Source organism: Grampus griseus, assembly GCF_964374135.1.
Source record: "Grampus griseus genome assembly, chromosome: 6".
Classification (NCBI taxonomy): Eukaryota; Metazoa; Chordata; class Mammalia; order Artiodactyla; family Delphinidae; genus Grampus; species Grampus griseus.
The window spans coordinates 55,627,450-55,655,253 of NC_139000.1; the positions used below are offsets into that span (position 1 = coordinate 55,627,450).

At 35.2% G+C, this 27,804-nt stretch overlaps 1 protein-coding gene across 1 annotated transcript in view; it reads left to right on the top strand.

Moving 5' to 3' along the window:
* The window catches only part of RIC1 (RIC1 homolog, RAB6A GEF complex partner 1), a gene marked incomplete at its 5' end in the record, with an annotated part of 101,007 nt that overhangs the window by 18,587 nt on the left and 54,616 nt on the right, over positions 1-27,804 (top strand). The window contains 2 exons of the mRNA XM_082656894.1: positions 6,537-6,616; positions 27,522-27,629. Coding sequence (XP_082513020.1) covers positions 6,537-6,616; positions 27,522-27,629 — 188 coding nt within the window. The remainder of the gene's footprint in view (positions 1-6,536; positions 6,617-27,521; positions 27,630-27,804) is intronic.

Below are 27,804 nucleotides of genomic sequence, written 5' to 3' on the forward strand. Positions count from 1 at the left end.
TTCACATCTTTTGCCAGGTTTATCCCAAAGTATTTTATATTTTTTGATGTTTTTGAAAACAGTATTTTAATTTGCTGATTGTTCACTGATAGTATATAGAAATGCAGTTGATTTTTCTATTGATCTTGTATCTTGCAACCATGCTAAACTCAGTTATTCTAGTACTGTTTTTGTAGATTCCGCCAGATTTTCTGTATAGACAGTGACGTCAAAAAACAGTTTTACGTTTTTTCTTTCCAATCTGGATCCTTTTATTTCTTTTTCTTGCCTGATTTTATTGGTTAGATTGTCCAGTACAATTTTGAATAGGAGGAAAGCATTTAGTCTTTTACCATTAAGAATCATGTTATAGGGGCTTTCCTGGTGGCGCAGTGGTTAAGAATCCACCTGCCAATGCAGGGAGCACAGGTTCAAGCCCTGGCCCGGGAAGATCCCACATGCTGCAGAGCAACTGAGCCCGTGTGCCACAACTACTGAACCTGTGCTCTGGAGCCCACAAGCTACAGCGACTGAGCCCGCGTGCCACAACTACTGAAGCCCGCGTGCCTAGAACCTGTGCTCCTCAACAAGAGAAGCCACCGCAATGAGAAGCCTGCACACCGCAATGAAGAGAAGCCCCCGCTCGCCGCAACTGGAGAAAGCCCATGCACAGCAACAGAGACCCAGTGCAGCCAAAGATAAATAAATAAATAAATATTAAAAAAAGAAGAAGAATCATGTTATAGATATTTTGTAAATCCCCTTTATCAAGTTGTGGAAATTAACCCTCTCATTAATTTGCTGAAAATTTTTAATTAGTAATGTTATATTGGATTTTTTCTAATGTCTTTCCTGCATTTATTGAGACTATCATACTATTTTTCTTTTTTAGTTTGTTAATATGGTAACTTACATTTATAGATTCTTGAATGTTAAACCAACCCTGCATTCCTGGATAAACCCCATTTACTTATGATGTATTAATACATTGTTAGATTTAATTTGCTAAAACTGTTTATAAATTTTACATCTGTGTTAATAAGCGATATTGGCTGGTAGTTTCTTTTCCTCATAATGTCTTTGTCTTCTTTTAGTATGAGGGTAATGCTGGCCTCATAAAATGTGATCAAAAGTGTTCCCTCTTTGTTGGTTTTCTAGAAGAGTTTGTGTTGAATTGATATCTCTTTTCTAAGTATTTGATAGAATTCACCAGTGATAGCATGTGGGCCTAGAGTTTTGTTCTGCTTTGTGGAAAGGATTTTAATTGAAATTTCAATTTCTTTAGTAGATATAAGCCTATGTAGGGTACCTCTTTCTTTTCAGTACGATTTAATAGTTTGTGTCTTTAAAGGAACCCATCCATTTCATCCAAGCGGGAAATTTACTGTCATAAAGTTATTCACAGTACTCCCTTGTTATTTTAATATCTGTAGAATATGTAGTGATGTCTCCTCTCTCATTTCTGATAGTGGTTATTCTCTTTCTTTTTTTCCTGGACAGTATGACTAGAAGTATATCGATTTTAATGGTCTTTAAAAAAAAAAACAGATTTTAATTTCATTGATTTTATTTTTGTTTTCTACTTCACTGATTTCTATGCTGATCTGTATTATTTCCTCTTTTTTTTTTTAATTTGTTTATTTTGGGTTTCATTTGCTCATCTGTTTCTTGTTTAAAGTAGAACCCAAGGTCACCGATTTGGCATTTTTCTTTTTTTCTAATACAGGTATTTGAAGCTATAAAATTTCCCTTAAGTACTGCTGTAATAACACCCCACAAATTTTAGTATCCTGTATTTTTCTAAATTTCTGTCTTGATTTCTTCTTTTATTCATGAAGTATTTACAAGCATATTATTATTATTATTTTTTTTCGGTATGCGGGGCTCTCACTGTTGTGGCCTCTCCCGTTGCGGAGCACAGGCTCCGGACGCGCAGGCTCAGCGGCCATGGCTCACGGGCCCAGCCGCTCCGCGGCATGTGGGATCTTCCCGGACCGGGGCACAAACCCATGTCCCCTGCATCGGCAGGCGGACTCTCAACCACTGTGCCACCAGGGAAGCCCTACAAGCATATTATTTAGTTTCCAAATATTTGAGAGTTCTCCAGAAATCTTATGTCATCAATTTCTAGTTTAATTCTGTTGGGGTGAAGGAACATATATTATACATGTTTTATTTTTATATATGGTAAGACCCCAACATAGATTGCTATTATTCTTGTTTAAAAAGTCAGTTTAGGGCTTCCCTGGTGGCACAGTGGTTGAGAGTCCGCCTGCTGATGCAGGGGACACGGGTTCGTGCCCCGGTCCGGGAAGATCCCACATGCCGCGGAGCGGCTGGGCCCGTGAGCCATGGCCGCTGAGCCTGCGTGTCCGGAGCCTGTGCTCCACAACGGGAGAGGCCACAACAGTGAGAGGCCTGCGTACCCCCCCAAAAAACACAAAAAAACCCCCAAAAAACAAAAAAAAAAGTCAATTTACCACAGCCATACCTGAGGACTACCTTCCTGAGCATTCTAATCAATGCCCTGTGCGTTATGAGTTTCCTCAGTCTTGCTGGTGGGACAGGGACTGTTTTCTGGACTGTTGGAGCACCATGCACTGTTCCCTTTACTAATCCTTTTGGTTTCTCTTCTGCCTTGGTAGTATCCTCACATGCATGTGCTTATTGGTGCTCTTTGATTCTTTCTCCATGCAGCTCTCTTGACTCTGGTACTCTGTCATATAAATTTTGTTAGTGCCTTGTTCTTCCTGGACTCTCAACATCGTCTTCTCAACTCAGGGAGTCTGCCAGGCTCTGTCTCTATTCCCCTTCTCAGTGCTGTGACCTGGAAACTCAAGAGAGTAAGCTGGAACAATCATAGAACTCACCTGAGTTGTTTTCCATGTGTCAGAGATCACTAGCCTTCATTGCTTGTCAGTGTTTTGAAAACCATCGTTTCATATATTTTGTTTGGTTTTTGGTTGTTTGTTTCAGATGGAAGCACAAATTGACTTCAGCTTAATCCATCTTCGTTGGAAGCAGAAGTGTTTTTTTTTTTAAGTATTTTGATATAAAACAATGTGATAGAACTAGTAATAATATAATAATTTTTGATGACTATTTGTATCAAAAGATATTCTTCACCTATCTTTGAGAGAATATGTTATTTATAACCATTTTTGTTATTTTTCATTTAACTATATTCATAGGTATGAATGTACAAAGTCTGAAAGAGTATACAAAAGTGTTAGATCATTATCTTATTATGCTTTGGGGTGAGTAATTTTATATACTTGAACATGTATAACAAAAAAATAAAGCTAAAAACAGAGAGCATCATTTATAAACCAGTGTAAAGAATTAAAAAATGCTAGTCTGTTATCAGCCTTATTTGAAACCTGATATGACAGTATGTTGGCATAGAAGATACATCTCTAAATCATCGAATCCTTCTCTCTTAAGTTATTACAGAAATCTCTGTGATGCCGTTATTCAAGTCATTGGAGCCAGATGCATAAATCTGTCCTATTCTTTATGGTAAAAATGGTATATGCTGAGGAAGAAATGCACTATGACTTGGAATTCTAAACTATCTGGTGAATTCATGTACAAAAAAGTATTTGGGTTGGTAGAGGAAAGTATTGGGATGCTGCCTACAGGTTAAGCATTAGTTATATATAGCAGTTGATTTGTCTCATGACACGGTTAGATTTAAATTACTCCTGTTTACAGAAGTTTACTATTTGTAATATATATGTCATGCATCAGTCATAAAATAATTTAAAAATACATTTAATTTGGGGTGGCAAGTGAAAACTTCCCAAATGCCCAAACAAAGCAGAATAGAAACAGGCAGTTAATAATAATAATGATAACCGTATCAACTACCACCACCACCTGTAGAATTCAATCTCTTCTTTTTAAAATGTGAAATTAGGTGAGGTAGTTTGCCTGGTTTTTTAAAAGCTCTGTTACTAGATTTACAATTGAAATAAATGATGTGAAACTTTAATATTCATACCTCTCTGACTGATAATTTGTTGCATTATTAATATCCTTTTACATTATTGTTTCTAGTTCTTCTAAGTAGCATTAGTAGAGACAAGGCTGTCTCTTCCAGCCTCTATTTAAGTAGTGATTTTCTTTTATCCTCTCAATACCTTTATCCTTATGACCTTATGGCCCTAATTCATGGATAGACAAAAGAAGGGGACATAAAGACTTGTCATATAAGTTGCCTACAGATTGTTGGGCCTCTGTAATTAAAGGCACATAATCCAGTAATATACCTTGGAGAAAGAAAAAAATATTGTTAAGATAGGGATAACAGGAAAGAGAACTTCGAAGTTCTTTATTTTGTCTTTTCATTAACTTAGAAAAGTTAGTTTTGGGGTGTGTGCGTGTGTTTATGGATGTATACTCTAAGAAGGTATTGGTATTGTTGCCTACAGAGTAAGCAGTAGTTATATACTTTTTTGCAGTATTTTAGGGATAGGAAGAGAAGGGCCATCATAACACTGCATAAAAACAGTTTTGGTATAGATACACAAAGATGCTACTTTTTAAGGATGATCATGTTTTTGCTACCAAAACTTTTTAAGTTGTTCAAAGGCAGGACTGTTCATGAAATTATCACTGATGAATGTCATTGAGATCTGGAAATAAATAGCATTTAATATACATGCAAAGCCATAGAAACTTGGTAAAGATCATTGATACAGAATACCAAAATAGTAAATCAAGCCATTATTTGTAATTTGATCTAGTATACTGTCTATATAAAATTTCTAAATGCTGGTGCAAAGTGATGCTGTGTTTTTCCTGGCATTATAGTCTTCTAAGCACTTGTTAAAATTCTGAGTACATTATTAGCATTTGATATTCTGAAATGTTGAACTTTTGACCTTGAGTGACTGATATTCAGACAGTGGTTGTATGTTATTCATCTAAGTACTAGACCGTATTATTTTACTTTTCTAGCCCCTGTAACAGTAGAGTTTACACATTTTAAACAGTCACTAATCTATATAGGGGTCATGATGTCTGAAACTTTCAATATGGTTTGATTTGAATCCATTTTCTTTTTGATCCCATAGTTTTCACATTAGAAGAATAAAAAATTGCACATGAGTAATTAGAATGATGATCTTTTCTGAAGGATTTTAACCTTTTTTCTTTTGTATCCCAATATGTTGAATTAGAGTTTTGGAATACATTAAAATATTAAAGTTTATAGCTTAGAAACAAAACACCTGGCTTTGCTGAAGAAATTGAGTATTTCCTCTGGCATTCCTTTATGTGAAAAACAGAAAACCAGTACTGGAAAGAAACTTGAAACTTTGAATAATTTTTTCAGTTTCTTTAGTTCTACTTTGGGTAAAAGCCCTCCTGCCTCTAAAATGATAAGAATTCAGTGTGAATATAAAGAAGTTTGGGTAAAACATTGCCACTTCACTCTGTTAATGCCTGAAAATGTTTGGTTAGAAAAAGCTAAATATTGTATTTATATAAATGTAAAATGGTTGTTTGAGCTTTACAAGTCAGATATGTGCCATGATCATATGATGGCACTGTTTGTTTTAATATAATTTATATATATATTTTAATTGAAATATAGTTGATTTACAATGTGTGTTAATTTCTGCTGTACAGAAAAGTGATTCTTATACATATACATACGTTTTTTAATATTCTTTTCCATTATGGTTTATCACAAGATATTGACTATATTTCCCTGTGCTGTACGGTAGGACCTTGTTGTTCATCCATTCTATGCATATCATGTTTGCATCTGCTAATCCCAAACTCACAATCCATCCCCCCCACCCCCCCATCCCCCGGCAGCCACAAGTCTGTTCTCTATGTCTCTGAGTCTGTTTCTGTTTTGTAGATAAGTTCATTTGTGTCATATTTTAGATTACATATATAAGTGATATCATATGGTATTTGTCTTTCTCTTTCTGACTGACTTCACTTAATACAGTTTATATTTTTAAAACATTTTATTAACTTAGAAAAATTAGCTGATGTTCAAATTTTTTAAGTTGGAGGTTTGCTCTGTTTTTACTTCTGTCTTGATATATTTTGTAGTAAATCAGAGGCTAATTGATTGATTTTGAAATGTATAAAATATGTTATTCTGAAGTTACACTATATAAACTTTGAGTAGAGTCAAGAATTTCATCATACTTACTATTTGGTGACATAATTGCTTTAAAAACTCAGAAAAATTATTTGCCGTATTATTCCAGAGTTTAAAACGTTCTGTATATTTTGCAAAATAATCATCTATTATTGAATAATAAAGTTATTTTAGAATATTAATGTCTACAGCATGTTATGAACTATTGATTTCAATTACCTATGAAATATTTTGAAATCTGTAAATCCCTTTCATGAGTTACTTTAAACAAGATGGATTATATTGAAGCAAAGTGATTTTTTTATTTGCATAATTAAGCTGTAGCTCTTCAAAAGGGGGTTCTTGAAGTGTTTTCAAAGTAACAATATATAAAATTAAGATTACAGTCATAGCCTTACCCTTTAATTCATGGTAAATAAAATTTATCTTTCAGACGGCAAATGGCTACATCTTGTTTTTTCATATAACATCTACAAGAGGGGACAAGTACCTTTATGAACCAGTGTATCCCAAGTAAGTTTGTTGTCTTTCATTTTTTAAATATTTGATTTGCATACTTTGTATTCACAAAACATTACAGTTTGGGGTTGTCTCAAGTGCTAAGCCAGCATTTCCAAAACACTGTTTTAAAGATTACCAGGTCTTTGAACTGCTGTCACTTGAATAAAGAATTCTATAATTAAATAAGTCTGAAAATCTTGGATGGATGTACTATCTCCAGAATTACTATTAAAATACTCCAGATCTAGCATCCTTTAGTCTTTATTGGGGATGTATGAGCTAAGATCATGAGGGGAAGAGGTGAAGTGTCAGTAAGCTATACGTACTTTTTCCTGTACATTTTAGTGTATGCATAGAAAAAATATGTACCCCAAACAGTGGGTTACCTCTTGATTAGAATTTGAGGGAACTTGGACTTTTGATCTTTAATCTGTGTTCTGTATGTTTTGCATTGTTTTTTTTTCCTTTTTTGTTATTTTCCTTACTTGTGAAACAAGAGAACATTTTATTGAAAGACCTTTTGAAATAAAAGAACATGTAATGTAATTTTCAAGTATTTCACCTTTTTAAAAAACGATCAAGCCATTAAAACTGGATGAAAATATAAATGAATTATTTATCACATTTCTAGATGATAGAAGACAGAGGTTATTAGTTATATAAGTAATTAAAGGGAAAATAGATTACATTATATGAAAGTTTAAATTTCTGAAAATTAACAGAAAAAAAAAAGACCAACATTAAAAGGGCAGATAACAAACTGGGGGAAAATTTTGCAGTAAACAAGACCAAGGCTTACTGTTTTTTATATGAAGGGGTCATATAAATTGCTAAGAAACACAAAGATTTCAAAAGATAAATACGTAAAAGCAATCTCATAAGAGGAGATGTCATCCATTTTAATTCTCAATTTAGACATACTCTGAAAGATTTCAAAAGATAAATAGATAAAAGCAGTCTCATGAGAGGAACTATCTCCATTTTAATTCTCAATTTAGACACTCTCCTGTAAATAAAAAGCAATAAACAGAATCACCTGTACTTAACTTGATTATTTTTTATACTATTATAGGTGGGCAGGGGACTATTATAGGTGGGCAGGGGAGGGAAATAACATCTCTTGAAACAGTGAAAAATACAATTTTCTTCCATTTGCCAACATGATTTACATATATTTAGAGTGTTTTGGAGTAGTATTTTGAGACTCACTTTTTGTTTTCCAGAGGTTTTAAAAAGTTTCTTACCTTTTAATTCTAAGACTCCAGGGGACACTGCTTAACTAAGTAGTAGTCCCAACAATGCATGAGCTATGCTGTGTTTGACTGTATATGTTAAGCTAAAGAACTAAGTAAAGAGCATTATTGTTTTGTTTTGTTTTTAAACTTGGATGTTCTTCCACTGTGTTGAAGAGTTTGAGTTTCAATATGTGGGCTCAATAAAATGTGTATTGCCTTAGAGCAGCATAAATAGAAATTAAGGGGGGATATAGGCTTTGGTGTCAGATAGACCTGGAATTGAATGTCAGTTCTGCTGCTTTTCAACTGTATGTCTCCTATCAAGTTAAAATACCTCTAAAAACCTGAGTTTCCTCATCTGTAGAATGAGATAACAGTAGTAATTATTTTATAGGATTAAATGAGACCATGCATATTAAATGTTTAGGTAAGTGCCTAGCTTGTGGAAAAATTAATAATGGACAGCTGCTATTATTATTAATATATTTTTTCCCTCATCAAATTTTTACTTTATTTCTAATGTTTTAAGTGATTATATATATAAAGTGATTTTATACATTACATAAATTGTATATATTATATATATTTTTTGTTTTTAACTTGATAATATACTTTTTTCAGAGTTTAACTTCTAGTAACTGTTACATAAAATCAAACAAAATCTCTTATATGGAAACAGTTTCGCAGAGCAGATTAGAATCAGCCTATTATGCATTTGTTTGCTAGACTACTTTCTAGTTCGGCTTTTTAGTCTAGTAAGTTTCTTAGTTTTTCTGTAGAACCTGTTTATAAAATGGGAATAAAAATATTTTCTTCAGTTGTTTGGAGGGTTATGTGAGTTTAGGTTTTTAAAACCTGATTTGAGGAGAGTTTTTTTTTAAATTTAGTTTTTATTGGGTGTAAGATAAGCTCAAGGATGTATTATACAATATACAATGTAGCCAATATTTTGTAATAACTGTAAATGGAAAGTAAATTGTATAAAAATTTTTAAAAACTAAAAAAATTTAGTTTTGAGAGTGTATCATCATCATCTGTGCCATTGTAAACACTTATGCAATTCAAGACACTATTCTAAGCACTTTTTCAAACTAACTTAATCCCTGTAGCAACCTGATGAGGTAGTTATGTACAGTAACTATACAAACTGCAGCACAGAGATGGCCAAGTAACTCACCCATAGTCATACACTAGTAAGTGACACAGTCAGGATCTAAACTTAAGTGTTGTAGCTTCAAAATCTGTGTATTTAAATTAACCACCAATACTACACTTCAACCCCGTGTGTCCATCTAGCCATCTACTACTTTGGGTTTTATTTGGGGAGTTAGGGAACCAAAAATGGATAAATGATCTGGAGTGGTTTATAGTAGTCCTGAAGAATAGAGACAGCATAATTGAGGCCAGTGGTTAGTCATCCTCTTCACAGTTTTAGAAACGCTATTGTCTCTTGCTTCTCTTCTCTAAATCTTATAAGTTCCTCCCATGAGTTTTTCTATAGTATCTCAACTTCCTTGTATTATGTGACAGCATCTTAACCTCAGACTGCCTCTTTTCCCATAGTGCTTCATCTTAGAACAGGTCAGATGCCCCCATAATCTTTCAGAGTTTCCACATAGTGTTGTTTCCAACATCCTTCCTGTTGATGGTGGGAGTCAGGCTTCAGCAATGGTTACAGTCTTATATTAAATGACTCTTTATGCCTCAAAGGTCATTTAGGTCATTTATTGTTTGATTAATGAATTTTCCATTTCTTTCATCCTTTGCATCTTTATAAATTCCATTCTATATTAAAATATTCCTTCATATTGGTTACACAGGCCAATGGATGGACTTATCCATTGAAGGGGTCATCTTGATGGCTTTTTCTTTCATGTCTTGTAACTTACAGTGCAATTAATGAAGGAAACTCTGTCAGGGATAAATCAGAAATAATTTGTGTTAAGCTTTAGAATATGTTCATGTGTTTATTTTTAAGTATGAGTTTGGTATATCTTGAAACTGCAAATCATATTTAATTTCATAATGAAAATAATTTCAACAAACATTTCATCATTATGTATACTACTTTGAGAGCAGAGATTTTTTTCTCCTTATTCTTTCTATCTTTCCACCTTATTGAGACCAGCCTTATTGAGGTTAGTGGTCTTTTAAAAAGAAAAGTTACTGTACTAAAATTCAGTATATTTAATTATCAACTATTAAAGATGAAGATATTATCTTCTTCACTGAAAAAAATCACTCCAAAACAACTATCAAAATTCAGACGTCCCACTCCCTCCCCAAGGCCAATATTTTTACCATCTGTTATGAATTAGTGCTAGGTGGGAAGCAAGAAGAGAATAATTAGTTGAAGTTAGCAATTTCTAACTTCAACACAACTTGCCTTTTCAAAAATCCTGCTTCTTGGGAACTATACTCAATATGTTACAATAACCTATAAGAGAAAAAAATCTGATAAATAACATATATATGATACATATATATATACACATATATATTATATATACAACTGAATCGCTGCTGTACACCTGAAACTAGCATAACATTGTAAGTCAATTATACTTCAATAAAATAAAGCTTCTTGCAGGAGAAACCTGCAAGTAAGGGGATATAAACATTTACTCAGTTACATCAAAGAGAATAAAAGAGGTTTGAATTACTTACAGATGTGAAAGATTCCCCTCAACATTTGTTTTTTTCTTTTTGCTAGTAAGTTTTGAGTGTTAGTTTTCTGGAGAATAAACTTTAACTGCTTTTTTCCCCTTAAGCTTCTATAGATTTAGAAAGTTATTTCTAACAATATATCTTGGTCTAAGTTCAGTTTTTGAACTTGACAAAGTGTGTTAGTTATCCTAACATTTTTGATTCCCTTTGATCTTCTCAAAACGTTGCATGTGTAATTTGATTTCAATATGTATGTATTCTGTAACAGTACATGTGTAACCTTTAGCTGTTCAAATTTGTGTCTTTTATGTATCCATTAGCTTACATTATAATTGCATGAGCATTTACTAATAAGATTAATTAGCAACGTTATTCTATAAATTCTGGACAGTGAAAACCACTCCCTGTTGGCCACACTTCTAAGACTGGCACCTGAATTCAAAGAATCACAGAATTGTTAAGAAATCTGCCTGATTCAAAGAGCCCTGTGCATTGTTCTTATCGGACTCAAAGCTGTCTGATTTTGTGATAATGTAAATAAAAAGCTTTTTTTTTCTTTTTAAGAAAAATGATATAAAATGCCTGGTGATAAAGAGTACTTACCTCTTTCAGAAAACTCTTCTGAAAAATTGTTGTCATCCATCTGTCCATTTAAGTATTAAATTTTGTCAGGCTCCAGGACCGTTTTAGATACTGGGATGCAGCAGAGGAAAAAGAAAAAAGAAGAAAAACAACAACAACAAGAAACTCTACTCATACAGCCTGCATTCTTGTAATAGATGATGATAAATAAGTAAAATACATTACAAATTAGGTGATACATTCTATGGAGAAAAATAAAGCCGGGAAAGGGAATGGGAAGTGGGGAAACAACTTGAAATAGAGTGGTCAGGGTCTTTACTGAGAAGATGATGTTTTAAAAGTTCTCAATGAGATGAGGAAACAAAACATACACCCATGGCCAGAGCATTCTGGATTGGTGAGATTTAGAAGGTAAGAAAGTTAATAAGAAGAAATTACTGTGACTAAATCCTAGGTCTTATCTAATAACTTACAGTGAAAAAATCAGAAGGGAGAAATTTTTTATTAAATATAAAAAGAAAAATTACATTCTGCTTTTAAAATAACCTAATCCTGGGAAAGCCTACAGTTTATTCTCTTTTTTTTGTAAATGGCACCATCATTTGAGCTTATTTATTCTTACGACTTAATAACTCCAATAGCCAGTCTATATCAAGTCCAGTATATTCTACCTTGTATCCCTCATGTCTTTGCCTTCTTCCTAATTCTCAGCAACACTACTTTAGCTTGGGTTCTGTCATTTTTCTCCTGGATTATTGTAATATCTTATTAATTAATCTTTTGTGGTTTACCCCTAAATGAATTTTTCTAACATAAAATTAACTGGCCATTTTTCTACAGTTTTTCAGTGGCTTTTCTTAGATTTCAGGATTAATCGTGTTGCTTACTTTTTTTGAGTTTTATTTTACAAATCTGAAGAATGGATTTAATATCCACTTCATGAAGATGTCATTAGGTTGTTTTTGTTTGTTTGTTTGTTTTTTGCGGTACGCGGGCCTCTCAGTGTTGTGGCCTCTCCCGTTGCGGAGCACAGGCTCCGGACGCACAGGCTCAGCAGCCATGGCTCACGGGCCCAGCTGCTCCGCGGCATGTGGGATCTTCCCGGACTGGGGCACGAACCCGTGTCCCCTTCATAGGCAGGCGGACTCTCAACCACTGCGCCACCAGGGAAGCCCTGTCATTAGGTTTAAATCAACACCTTAAATTACTCTGTAGAGTACCTAAAATAATGCTTTACTGTTGCCCAGGATTTTGTTATGCGTTCTCTTGTATTCTACATGCTCTTACTGGCTTTAATTATCCAGTATATATGGATGAGGTTCAGACGTTTCTGTAATATAGTACCACTTTCTTAAGCTTCTGGCCCACCTTTCTGGAACAAATCTATTTAGGTGTCTCTAGGCAGCCTCAAACTAATCATGTGTAAACCTAACTCATTTCCTCTCTACCAAGCCAAACATGTTATTGCTTTTCTAAAATTTATTGCCATTACCATGATCTTTTATACAGTGTGTGATGTTGAAAACCTTGGAATCTTTATTTCTTCATTTCTCTTCTTTGTTTGGTAATCAGATTGTATTGATTGATTACAACTCTCTAGTGCCTCTAAAATTTGCTAGTATGTATTTTACTCTCACTTGTCATATTAAGGGCATTCATGGCCTCTCCTTGCCTATTGAAAAGCTTGTTTACTAACTCATTCTTGTCCTCTAGTCTCTTTCTCCTCCATACTGAAATCCATTCTTTGCACTGATAACCAGATTTATTCTTCAGAGCAGAAACTTGATGATGTGATTCTTGTCTCAGAAACTTTTTTTTAAAGTCTGGATTTACTTTGTTCTAAATAATTAACACCTGGATCTAAAGATACAAAAAAAGCTAGCATTATACATCAGTACTTCCTGGAATATTATTTCAGAAAGATCATATCAGTAAATTTTTTTATTTCTGATTTTTTTATTGTGGTAAAATACACAATGTAACATTTATCATCATAATGTTTTAAAGTATAGTTATATAGTTGGCCCTTTAACAACACAGGTTTGAACTGTGCAGGTCCACTTATACATGGATTTTTTTCAGTAAATATGTACTGCAGGATTCTTGGTTGGTTGAATCCAAGGATACAGAGCCACATATATGGAGGGCCAACTGTAAAGTTATGCACAGATTTTCAAGTGCATGGAGGTCTGCATCCCTAACCCACAGGTTGTTCAAGGTTTAACTGTACTTCATATAAGTGAAACCATATGGTATTTATCTTTTGTGACTGACTTATTTCACTTAGCATAATGTCCTCAAGTTTCATTCATTTTGTAGCATATGTTAGACTTTCCTTCCTTTTAAAGGTTGAATAATATTCCACTGTATGTATATACCACATTCTATTGTGAATAATGCTGCTATGAACATGGGTATTCAAATGTCTCTTTGAGACCCTGATTTCAGTTCCTTTGGGTATATACCCCAAAGTAGAATTGCTGTATGTTACGGTAATTCTCTTTTTAATTTTTTTGAGGAACTGCCATACTATTATCCTCAGGGGCTGTACCATATTCTGTACTTAGTGCACAAGGACTCTAATTTCTCTACATTTTTGCCAACACTTATTGTTATATATGTATTTTTATAGTAACTTGTAGGTGTGAGGTGGTATCTCACTTTAGTTTTGATTTGTATTTCCCTAATGATTAGTGATGTTAGGTACTCTTCTAATGTGCTTATTGGCCGATTGTGTATCATTGGAGAAATGTCTGTTTTGAGTCCTCTGCCCCTTTTTGAATCAGGTTGTTTTGGTTTTTTGCTGTTGAGTTTTAGGAGTTCTATATATATTCAGGGTATTAATTCCTTATCTCATAAACTTCTGTTGCTCTCCAGTCCCCACAAAATAAAGTCCAAGAGATCTGGCTTGGCATTTAGAACTTACTTTTCCCCTATCTCTAGCACACTGAACCCACACTTCCTATGTATTTTAATTCTGTTCATTTGCTATTTGCTTTACTTAGTATGCCTTCACCGCTATCTTTTTTTATGTAAGAAAGCTATCTCACTTCGTTTTCAAGCTCAGGTCAAATGTTTATAAAGCTTGACCTCAACTCTCCTATCTTCCCTTGTACCCAAGAAATAGCTGATCCCTCATGTATAATCCCATGGCACTTAAAAAAATTTACACTGGTAGTCCATGAATTTATTCTTATAAAAACAAACAAGTACTATGTTGAGGTATGTTCCTGCTGTGCCTGCTTTCTGGAGAGTTTTTATTATAAATGGATGTTGAATTTTATCAAAAGCTTTTTCTGTATCTATTGACATGATCTGTGGTTTTTATTCTTCAGTTCATTAATGTGATGTATCACATTGATTGATTTGTGGATATTGAAAAATCCTTGCATCTGTGGAATAAATCCCACTTGATCATGTTGTATGATCCTTTTAATGTATTGTTGGATTTGGTTTGCTAGTATTTTGTTGAGGATTTTTGCATCTGTGTTCATCAATGATATTGGCCTGTAATTTTCCTTTCGTGTGATGTCTTTGTCTGGTTTTGGTATCAGGGCGATGGTGGCCTCATAGAGTGCGTTTGGAAGTGTTCCTTCCTCTGCAATTTTTTGGAATAGTTTCAGAAGGATAGGTGTTAACTCTTCTCTAAATGTTTGGTAGAATTCACCTGTGAAGCCATCTGGTCCTGGAATTTCATTTTTGGGGAGTTTTTAAATTACTGATTCAGTTTCAGTACTGGTGATTGGTCTGTTCATATTTTCTATTTCTTCTTGATTCAGTCTTGAGTGATTACACCTTTCTAAGAATTTGGCCATTTTTTCTAGGTTGTCCATTTTATTGGCATATAGTTGTTTGTAGTAGTCTCTTATTATCCTTTGTATTTTTGTGGTGTTGGTTGTAACTTCTCCTTTTTCATTCCTGATTTTATTGATTTGGGACCTATATTACAAACCAACAGCTAATATCATCCTCACCGGTGAAAAAGCTGAAAGCATTTCCTCTAAGACCAGGAACAAGACAAGGGTGCCCACAATTGCCACTTTTATTCAACATAGTATTGGAAGTCCTAGCCACGTCAATCAGAGAAGAAAAAGAAATAAAAGGAATGCAAATTGGAAAAGAAGTAGAGCTGTCACTGTTGGCAGGTGATATGATGCTATACGTAGAAAATCCTAAAGATGCCACCAGAAGACTACCAGAGCTCATCAGTGAGTTCGGTAAGGTTGCAGGACAGAAAAGTAATATACAGAAATCTGTTGCATTTCTATACGCTAACAATGAACTATCAGAGAAATTAAGGAAACAATCTGATTTACTGTCACATCAAAATGAACAAAATACCTAGAAATAAACCTACCTAAGGAGGCAAAAGACCTGTAGTCAGAAAACTGTAAGATACTGATGAAAGAAATCGAAGATGACTCAGATGGAAAGATATACCATGTTCCTGGATTGGAATAATCAATATTGTTAAAATGACCATACTACCCAAGGCAATCTACAGATTCAGTTCAATCCCTATCAGAATACCAATGGCATTTTCCACAAAAGCAGAACAAATAATTTTAAAATTTGTATGGAAACGCAGAAGACTCCAAATAGCTAAAACAATCTAGAGAAGGAAGAACAAAGCTGGAAGAATCACATTCCCTGTCTTCAGACTATACTACAAAGCTACAGTAATCAAAACAGTATGGTACTGGCACAAAAACAGACACATAGATCAATGGAACAGGATAGAGAGCCCAGAAATAAATCCACACACTTATACTCAATTAACCTGACAAAGGAGGCAAGAATATACAATGGAGAAAAGACATTCTATTCAGTAAGTGGTGCTGGGTAAGCTGGACAGCTGCATGTTAAAGAATGAAATTAGAACATTCTCCAACACCATATATAAAAATAAACTCAAAATGGATCAAAGACCTAAATGTAAGACTGTATACTATAAAAGTCCTAGAGGAAAACGTAGGCAGAACACTCTGACATAAATCACAGCAATATTTTTTTGGATCCGTTTCCTAAAGCAAAGGAAACAAAAGCAAAAATAAACAAATGGGACCTAATTAAACCTAAAAGCTTCTGCACAGCAAGGTGCAGGAGTAAAGACGTAGACGTAAAGAATGGACTTGAGGACATGGGGAGGGAGAAGGGTAAGCTGGGACGAAGTGAGAGAGTGACATGGACATATATATACTACCAAATGTAAAATAGATAGCTAGTGGGAAGCAGCCACATAGCACAGGGAGATCAGCTCAGTACTTTGTGACCACCTAGACAGGTGGGATAGGGAGGGCGGGAGGGAGATGCAAGAGGGAGGAGATATGGGGATATATGTTTATGTATATCTGATTCACTTTGTTATAAAGCAGAAACTAACACACCATTGTAAAGCAATTATACTCCAATAAGGATGTTAAAAAAAATAAAAGCTTTCTGCACAGCAAGGGAAACCATTGACAAAACAAAAAGACAACCTACTGAATGGGAGAAAATATTTGCAAGCAATATGACTGATAAGGGATTAATATTCAACATACATTAACAGCTCATATAACTCAACATCAGTAAAACAAACAACCCAATTAAAAAACGGGCAGAAGATCTGAATAGACATTTTTCTGAAGAGGAAATGCAGATGGTCAATGGGCACATGTAAAGAGGCTCAACATTGCTAATTATCAGGGAAATGCAAATCAGAACCACAATGAGATATCACCTCACGCCTGTCAGAATGGCCATCCTAAAAAAGAACATGAATAACAAGTCTCGTCAAGGATGTGGAGAAAAGGGAAGTCTCGTGCACTGTTGGTGTGACTGTAAATCAGTGGAGTCACTGTGGAAAACCATATTTTTAGTTAAAAGACTAAAAATAGAACTACCATATGACTTAGCAATTCTACTCCTGGGTATATGTCAAAAAAACCCTAAAAACACTAATTTGAACAGACACATGCACCCCAGTATTCCTAGCAGCATTATTTGCAATTGTCAAGATATGGAAGCAATCTAAGTGTCTATCAACAGATGAAAGGATAAAGAAGAAGTGGTGTATATATATATACAATGGAATACTACTCAGCCATAAAAAGGAATGAAATTTTGCCATTTGCAGCACCACGGATGGACTTGGAGGGCATTATGCTAAGTGAAATAAGCCAGACAGAGAAAGACAAATACTGTATATCACTTCTATGTGGAATCTAAAAAATATAACAAACGAGTGAATATAACAAAAGAGAAGTAGACTCACAGATACAGAGAACAAGCTAGTGGTTACCATTGAGGGGAGAGGCAATACAGGGGTGAGAGAGTAGTAGATACAAACTATTGAGTGTAAGATAGGCTGCAAGGATGTATTGTACAACACAGGGGATGTATCCAATATTTTGTAACAACTGTAAATAGAGTGTAACCTTTAAAAATTGTATTAAAAAGCACACAGATAATGAGAGACATACAAAAAGTAAAAAGTGAAATTGGGAACCTTGTCTGCTTTTTCAGATTCCAGTCTCATTTCACTCTCCAGTTAGCTTTATATCTTTTGAGTAAATAAATACCTAAGAGTTGAGTTGCTGGGGCATATCACATGTCTAGTGATTTTAGGTTGGATCATGGGCATTGTATTAGATATCAAATGTCTGATTTTCATTCTTTTGCTTTAAAGAATGTTGAGTTTTGTTTTGGATGGCAGTTAAGTTGGAGAGCTTCTTGATCCTTTTGAAGCTTGTTTATGTATTTTTAGGGTAGGTTCAACCTTTACTGTAGACTAGCTTAGCGCTTCTGAGCTCTCTGCTAATGTCCTGAGTCTTTAATGAGGTCTCTTTTATGTGGTCAGAACTGGAATGTCTCTCAGCCCTATATGAACGGTACAGCTTAAAACTCTGGTAGTTATTCTTTGGCTGACCTTGTGGGGTTTCACCATATATATGCATAGCTTAGTATTCAGCAAGACTTAAGGGGAATCCCTTAAGCTCTAGGTTTCTAGAGCTCTTTCTCTGTATCTCTCACCTGTCTTGTACTCTGTTCCACAAATAGCTGCTTCTGCTTCCCTGAACTTTAATCTTTTTCTCCTCAGCTTAACAAGACTGCCATATTATGCTTGTGTCTTCCCACCATACATGGTAGTCTAGAAAGTGACTTCTATCAGAAAACCTTGTTTGTCTCCCTTCACTCAGGATTATAGTCCTGTTCTGCCTGTTATGCAGTGTCTGAATATGGTTGTTTTATATATTTTGACCAGTTATTTTTTTTATTGTTTCTGGAGGGCTAATTTGGCACCAGTTTGCTGTTAGTATAATAATAACGTGACTGATGACCACCTATGTGTCCATCAGTCAGCTTGAACAATTTTCAGTCTTTTTTCACTGAGTATGTTTTAGCACATTCAAGATATCATCATTTTATTTCATGCCCAAATACTTTCATTATTGATATTCTGGTAACAATTAGGTTAACTGAAAATGATGAAACAGGAGGTACGGAGTTTGATGAAAGAAACCATCCTGAGCCTTTCCAGAACTATGGTTGGAGAACCAAAGCCTTTTGGTCCAGAATTCACCTAGGATTGCCAGAACTTCCTGGATCAAGCCTAATACATTCCAGAATCATTTTAAAATTTGATAACCTGAGTTGTAAGAGAGTAGATCTTGAAAGTTCTTATCACAAGGGGAAAAAAATTGTAACTGTGAGGTGTTGGAGGTTAACTAATCTTATTGTGGTAATCATTTTACAGTGTATACATATTGCAAATCATTTTGTTGTGCACCTTAAACTCATACAGTGTTCTATGTCAATTACACCTCAAGAAACTGGAAAAAAAATGTGAAAATCTGGAATGAGATTTTTTTCCATCATCATCAAACACTTATTGTATGCTTTGCTATCATTTGTAAGGCACTAGCTATTCTGTTGCTGAAAAGGTATAAGATGCTAATGAAGAGAGACATATTTAAAATTAATGGCAATATGCAATGGCAAATGCCAAGTGAATGAACATCCCTAAAGGTGTTAGTAGCATTTCAGGGGAAAATTCTTGAGTTGTCAGGGAAAGGTTTGTAGATAAGGAGATTTGAGCTATACTTGGAAGGAAAGATAGGCCTTAGGGTAAGTAATGTTGCTAGGAAAAACACTGTATAGTTAGCTGTACTTCTGAAATTCCTATCCGATGTCCCTGGGTTGTTTGCTGCCCACCCCACCCCCAGCACCACCAAATCCATCAGGTTATCTGCTATGTTACTGTTTTCTTTAGCTGGCACTTAAAGTATTTGAGATGTCCTGCACACTAGACTTTGTTGAAATCAATGCCTGTTGAATTTAATTGCATAGTGACAGTTTTCTGTATCATCTTGTTTAGCCCTCCAAAGCATACTTGACATATATATTAAAGGCAGTTTTTTCTCTCTTTTTTTTTTTTTTTTTTGCGGTACGCGAGCCTCTCACTGTTGTGGCCTCTCCCATTGCGGAGCCCAGGCTCCGGACGCGCAGGCTCAGCGCCCATGGCTCACGGGCCTAGCCGCTCCGCGGCATGTGGGATCTTCCCAGACTGGGGCGCGAACCTGTGTCCCCTGCATCGGCAGGCGGACTTTCAACCACTGCGCCACCAGGGAAGCCCATTTTTTTCTCTTTTAAGACTTCTTTGTAATTTTTATGATACGTTTTTGAGTACTGTAGTTTGCTTTTTATTTTTATCAATTTAGTGGGAAACTGCTCCCTCCTCAAGGCTATGGGAAGTTTGACTAGTAGTTGACCTACCCCTCATTTCATTTTTCATTGCCCTTTGGGGGCTGTGCATTGCATTCATTAGAATGGAAAGCTAGGAAACTTTATTTAAAAAATAAATTTATTTTTATTTTTGGCTGTGTTGGGTCTTCATTGCTGTGCGTGGCTTTCTCTACTTAACGGCGAGCGGGGGCTACTACTCTTTGTTGCAGTGCACGGGCTTCTCATTGTGGTGTCTTCTCTTGTTGCAGAGCATGGGCTCTAGGCGAGTGGGCTTCAGTAGTTGTGGCATGCGGGCTCAGTAGTCATGGCTCTCGGGCTCTAGAGCGCAGGCTCAGTAATTGTGGCGCACAGGCTTAGTTGCTGTGCAGCATACGGGATCTTCCCAGACCAGGGCTTGAACCCGTGCTCCCTCTGTTGGCAGGTGGATTTTTAACCACTGGCACCCCCAGGGAAGCCTGGAAACTGCTTTTAATTCATGAAAAATACATCAGTAAAGCAAAACTCTTAAACTGGCTTAATTTCATTTTCCCTACTTTCTTACGATATTGGACTTAATATTACTACCTCTGATAAATATACAGCAGTTTAGAGATGTGGAGAAGAGAATTTGAAGAGCATTTGAAATTAGAGCCACGTGGGTTTCAGTCTGGGCTCTACATTTTATAGGCAATAACTTTGGAAAAGCTGCTTGTTCAGTTACTTTCTGTGTTTTTGTGCATCTATAGAATGAGAACAATGAGTTAGTACGTTCTTAGTAAGTTGCAGTTGTTGTTGTCTAGGTTGCCTTTTGAATTATTAAACATAATCTGCTTCCACTGGATATTTAAGACAATTTGTGTGTGTTCAGGAAAGAAGGAAATTCAAGTTCACTAAATATATGGATTCTCTTATAATCCATTTGTTTCTCTAAGGTCAGTAGTAATGTCCCCCCTTTCATTTCTGATTTTAGTGAGTTGAGTCTTCCTTTCTTTTTTCCTTAGGTTTTTCAATTTTGTTGTTGTTTTCAAAGAACTACCTTTGCTTTGCTTGATTTTCTCTATTGTTTTCCCATTCTCTGTTTTTTGTTCATATCCGCTCCAGTCTTCATTATATCCTTCCTTCTGCTAGTTTTGAGTTAAGTTTGCTCTTTTTCTAGATCCTTTTAAGGTGGAAAGTTAGGTTATGGATTTGAGATTTTTCTTCTTTTTTGGTGCAAGCATTTTAGCTGTAAATTTTCCTCTGATCACTGCATTCACTGCCTCCTATGGTGTTGTGTTTTCATTTTCATTAGTCTCAAAGTATTTTCTAATTTTCCTTTTGGTCTTTTCTTTGACCTATTGGCTGTCTCAGAGGTGTTGTTTAATTTCCACATATTTGTGAATTTTCTAGTTTTCCTTCTGTGATTGCTATCTAGTTTCATTTCATTGTGGTCAGAGAAGATAATTTCAATCTTTTTAAATTTATTGAGGCATTTTGGTGGCCTTACATGTTCTATCCTAGAGAATGTTTCATGTACATTTGCGAAGGAATGTGTATTCTGCTGTTACTGGGTAGAGTTTGGTATACATCTTAGGTCTGAGTGGTTTGTAATGTTCAGATTCTCTGTTTCCTTACTAATCTTCTGTGTAGTTGTTCTATGCATTATTGAAAGTGCGGTATTGTCCATTCGTTACTTTAGAACTGTTGTCTAGTTGTTACTTTAGAACTTTTTCTCCCTTCAGTTGCTTCAGTATTTGCTTCATGTGTTTTGGGGCTCTGTTGTTACATGTGTTATCTGTTTATAATTGTTATATCTTCTTGCTGGATTGACACTTTCATCAATATATAATGTCCTTTATCTCTTTTAACAATTTTTGATTTAAAGTATTTTGTCAAATATTACTGTAACCACTAAGCTCTTAGTTATACAATTTGCATGGAGTATCATTTTTCATCCTTTCACTTTCAACTTATTTGTTTCTTTTGATCTAAATTGAGTTTCTTATAGAAAACTTAGAAATGGAATCATATGTTTTTTTAATCTATTCTGACAATGTGTCTTTTAATTGAAGTGTTTAATCTATTTACATTTAAAATAATTGTTGATAAGGAAGAACTTCTGCCATTTTGCTATTTGTTCTCTGTGTGTCGTATCTTTTTTGTTCCTCAGTTCCTTCATTACTGTCTTCTTTTGTGTTTAATTTTGATTCCTTTTTCATTTCCTTTTCTTTGTATATTTCAGGTTTCTTTAGTGGTTATTTTGGGATTACGTAGTATCTTACACTTACAACAACCTAGATTGAATTAATAACAACTTGGTTTCAGTAACGAAACTATATTCCTCTACATCTTCATCCTTCCCCTTTTATGTTCTTATTGTCACACATTATTACATCATTATACATTGTGTGCCCATAATGTAGATTTAGAATTATCTTTTCATTCATTAGTCTTTAAAATCATATAGTTAAAAAGGTGGATTTCCAAATCAAAAATACAATATTGCTGGCTTTATATTCACCTATGTAGTTACCTTTACTGATGTTCTTTATTTTTTTCATATGGCTCTGGATTACTGTATAGTGATCTCTCATTTCAGCCTGAAGGACTCCCTTTAGTGTTTCTTGTAGTTCAGATCTGCTTGTGACAAAATCCCTCAACTTTTGTTTATCTGAAAATCTCTTAATTTCTCCTTTTTTTTGAAGGATAGTTTTTCTAGTTAAAGAATTCTTAGTTAGCTTTTTTTTGTCTTCCAGCATTTGCATTGTCATCCCACTGCCCCTGTCCTCCATGGTTTCTGATGAGAAACTGGCTGCTAATGTTATTGAGGATCCCTTGTATATGATGCGTCACTTCTCTTGTTGCTTTCGAGGTTCTCTTTGTCTTTCAGTAGTTTGAATACGATGTATCTTGTATGGATCTTTTTGAATTTATCCTTCTTGGGAGTTTGCTAAGCTTCTTGGATGGTTAGATTGATGTTTCTGTTAGATTTGGGACATTTTCAACCATTATTTCTTCAAATATTCTTCCTGCCTCTTCCTCTTGCCTTGCCTTTGGGACTCCCATTATATTTATGTTGGTATGTATGGTGGTATCCCACAGTCTCTTAAGCTGTGTTCATTTTTCTTCATTGTTTTTTCTTCCTGCTCCTCAGACTACATAGTTAATAAAATCACTCATGAATAATAATCACAAACTATTAATTTGTTGGGTTTTACTGGACCACAGTCTAACAACTCTCAGTTATTTGATGTGGTATACAGTTGACCCTTGAACAACATGGGTTTGAACTGTGCAGCTCTGCTTATGCACGTTTTTTTTTTTTAGTAAACGCAAATAGTACAACATGATGCACGGTTGGTAGAATCTGTGAACGCAGAACCACAGATAAAGAGGACTGACTGGGGGACTTGAGCATCAGCGGATTTTGGTATGCATGGTGGGTCCTGAAAACAGTCCCCTGCACACACCAAGGGACAGCTGTACTGTGTAAGTCAGCATAGGCTAAGTCCCTGCGGTAGAGGATAAAAGCAGAGCATTGTGTACCAAGTGTTGGCTCTTTAAAGTCTCTGCCCAGAAATGACCCAAGTCACTTTCCCTTGTGTTTTATAGGCCAAAGTAAGTCACATGGCCATACCTAATTTTAAGTGGTGAGGAAAGCACAGTTCTCTCTGTACCCCAGAATGAAGAATATATTATGTTTCAATAGCTTGAATGACAACCAGGTATGCATACAATGTGATTGTATGTGTCTGTTTCTGAGAAGTCTCTGTTAATGACCGGGAACTATAATTCTCAATATGCTTTTATCATATCCCTTCAGAAAAGATTATGATAAAATTGTCTGAAAAGACATTTCTACTGCCACTGCTAGTAGATGCCTTTGTGTACTCTTATTAACAGTCTCCTAATTAATTTACACACTACTCCCTCCCCACTCTATCACCAGTCCATTCTTTAGCATTCATTGTAATATTTCTTTGTGTACACAAAGGTTATTATTAGTCTCTTTAACTCTACTAGTTTTCAGTTTAACTCCTTCACCTTACTAGCTCTGTGACCATAAACAAAATTCTTAATAATAAACTGAAGCTTCAGTTTCTTTTCTGGAAAAATACAGATAATAACGCCTGACTCAAAGGATTGTAATCAATCAGTTGACATAATGTGTGCAGAACGTTTTGTACACTCATACTTGGTAACTGCTCAATTTATTGCTTTTTTTCCTCCTGGCATTCAGTGCTCTTCATAGTTTGGCTCTCCCTTCCAAAAATCTGATGCAATACTCTCAAATTACTGTTGAACTATGAGTAATAATATTTTTGATCAGAAAGTTAGATTTTTTTGTTAATGTAATTTTTAACAGTTTACTGCATTTTAGTATGTTTGGAGGAAGGGGTGGAAATTATACTGTGAAGTTTATCTCCTAATTTTATAATGGAAGTCATTGCGAAGTCAGGATTTACTTAAATTTGCTATAAAATTCTTATCATAATACTTTTAGCTCTAATAAATGGTAGTATTTATATAAAGGAAAATAGTTTCCAGTTTCAAGATGGGTAATGAGGTTTCCACCTTTTTCTTGAAAATCACCAACAGAACAAAAAGTTGAAATACTGTTTTCATCTTTAATGAGAGCTGGAGGTATCTCTAACCCATGACCTAAAAATTGGATGAGAAAAAATAAATGACTTAGGAAGAATATCAAACCTGAGAGCCTAACGTTACATATATGATATTGATGAAAAGCAAAACCCTAGAACCCTAGAATGTTTGATCTGCAAAACCCTAGAATGGCTCAGGTACTAGTACCACAGAATATAGGAATGAACCAGGGGCCATAAATGGGGATTGTTTGAAAAATCTGAATAAGGAATAGGATTTCTATGTTCTCACCTCACAGGAGACAGGATGTCTGATTAAACCAGAGGGATTCCAGACACAGAGTAGGGCAAGGATGAGATGCTAAACTAAAGATGGGGATTAAGTGAAAGTTGTTGTACTGAACAGTAGGATGTCAAGCTTTCTTCCCCTGCTTGGCTCCAGACTTCTGGCTTCTGTACTTGATTGAGGGATTCTTCCTAGGGAAAGTAAATCACTCCCGATGAATGACCCAACAGCCTCTCATATTGGAAGACCTCAAACAAAAATGCCTACCCTGAGGTCCACCAGTTGACAACCCAACTTGAACACATAGAACTTATAATTAGTTTTTTCTCATTAACCTCTTGAACATGAAGAAAGATGTTATCCATCTTAGGAAAGTTTCTAACGTAAAATAGAGACACACAACAGAAAAAAGGAAACTCAGAGGAAATAGGCAATATAGGGAACAAAAACACTTTGGTGAAATGAAAATTAACCACCTTAAACAGGTATTGCCTAATTAAAAAAAAATTGATGCTATAAGAAAAAAGGGGAGGTGGGTGTGAGAAAGTTCCTGGAATGAAAAGTATGATAGCAGAAATTAAAAATTCAATAAAAGCATTAAAAAAAACATTTGACAGACCCTCCAGGATATAGAACAGTGGCAGAAGAAATGTCTTCAGACAACTTTATCATCGTCTTTTTTGAAGGGACATTCATTCAAGTGTCATAATAAAATAGAGACATTTCAGACTTGAGAGTTCTAAGTTTACTTCTCATGCACCTTTCCAGAAAGCCCCAAGAATATGTGAACCGAGGAAGATACAGGATCTATAAAATAAAGAGTTCAACATAGGAAAGAAGCAAAGAAATCATAAGGATGATGACAAAGTAAATATCATGTTGATAGCTGTGCATTAGACTTAGTAGGGCAATGGGCATAAAGAGGGATGCCTCCAAGGGCGGGGGTGAAATGGAAATCATAAGCTATATAGCAGGTTTGACCACATAGAAGATTGTTTTGAGAATTGTTTTGTCAGACCTATTAAGGAGTATGAGATGACTTAGGTATAAGTTTAAAGAAAACCAAGCAGGGCTTCCCTGGTGGCGCAGTGGTTGAGAGTCCGCCTGCCGATGCAGGGGACGTGGGTTCGTGCCCCGGTCCGGGAAGATCCCACATGCCGCGGAGTGGCTAGGCCTGTGAGCCATGGCCGCTGAGCCTGCGCGTCCGGAGCCTGTGCTCCGCAACGCGAGAGGCCACAACAGTGAGAGGCCTGTGTACTGCAAAAAAAAAAAAAAAACAAGAAGAAGAAAACCAAGCAAATGAAAGCATGTGGAAAATTACCAAGTTATTTAAGGAAAGATTACTGAACACTATTTGACCCAGAAGTGAAAAATATTTATGTAATCATCATAATGAAAACAGTTTGGTATAATTATGTTAGGAGGATGGGAAAAAATGGGTAAATGAGAATAAAAAGCTAATGTCTAAAATTAATGATGTTAAAGCAGTGTAAACACATGGTTTAAAAAATACGCAGGTAAATAGAAGAAGATAACAGCTCAAAGAATTCAAGCTGGTTGCCTCCTCACTGAAAGAAGACTACTTCAGTAGTTATTTTTGTTTGTCATAAGCCTTCTAGCACTGTTTGACTATTTATGTGTATGTATTACTTTGAATAATAACTTTAAAACTAGATGTACATGGAGAACATCTCAGAAAATTCATCACAGTGTCTTGTGTGGTTAGCAATTCAGATATGACTCCTGTAAACTAATAACTCATGATGTCCTTTTAAGGGCTGTCATATCAAACATACTAATTGAACATGAACATGTTTGGTTAAAAATTAGCCAATTTAGCCATTCAGGCACGTAGAAGGAATCAAATATTCCAGGTCATGGCAGTAGCAGAGCAGGATAGTAATAAAGCACCACCAGGTTTCTGTATGGAAAGTAATCTAAAACTAATAAGCATCTAAATAATTTTCTGAGCATCCAGATAATTTTCACAAAGCTAGGAACCTTAACTTGTTAGATTCTTTGCACTTAGTTTTAATAGTATTGACAAATTGGTTTCTAGGATTGTAGGTGATGAGAAGGAAAGATGATGTAGGCAGGCTAATTGTTGCCTAAAGTAAGTGATAGCTGATAGTAAGAGAAGAGACAGATAGCTGTTAAATTCTAGCACAGGCATTGAGAAAGAATGGTCCAATGCCATATGGATATAAAGATTCCAAAACAGCTTTATAGTCCTTTTGAGGGCTTGTATGTGACAGCTCAATTATGTTGGCATTGACCTAGCCACTCTAGTGCAGCCATTTAGTGCCAAGGAGTTTTCGAATTTACCCATTTTGCCACTTAATGTAAAACATCTCCTAATTGCATCCCTGAATCTGACCTTAAGTCTGATACATACCTAAAGGATAGGAATCAAGAATGAGGTGTGGAGCAAGGGAAGATGAAGTGACGATTTGATCACTTCGGACATGCACTGTATAATAGAATGGTATATAAGTTTCGTAGTTGCTCAACTCAGAAAGGGCTGTCAGTCATTTTAAATGCCTGTTGGTTCCCTTGAGAATTAACTTCTATCTTTACTGTTTTTTTCCCTAAGATTCTTTGCTCCTCTCTCTCTTCTCCCTCCATTCCCACTCCCCCCAATATAAGTTACACTGGTCAGACACATTTATTTCTAATTGATAAATAGATATGTCTGCTATAGTGGAATTTAAGTATGTTTTTCATTTGAGAATCTAAAGGATGAACACCTGATTTTTACGTTTGATTGTGTTACTTTATTTGATTGGCTATTAGTCACAGAGTGGAGGAGAATTCAGTATCTTTCTCTTTAATCCTGTGTATTTGCTTTTTTTTTTTAGAGGAAGTCCACAAGTGAAGGGGACACCCCATTTTAAGGAAGAACAGTGTGCTCCAGCATTAAATTTAGAGATGAGGAAAATATTGGATTTGCAGGCACCCATCATGAGGTACAGTACTTTGGTTAAATTTAGCATTTTGTGATGACAATATACAGTGTAGTTTGTTAATCGCATGAGCAGTAAGAAAGTTGATTTTATTTCTTTTCATTGAGGATCATTTTTTTTAGTCCTAAAAATTCTTGATTAGCCCTTATAAAAATGTAAAATTTTACAAATGGTACAT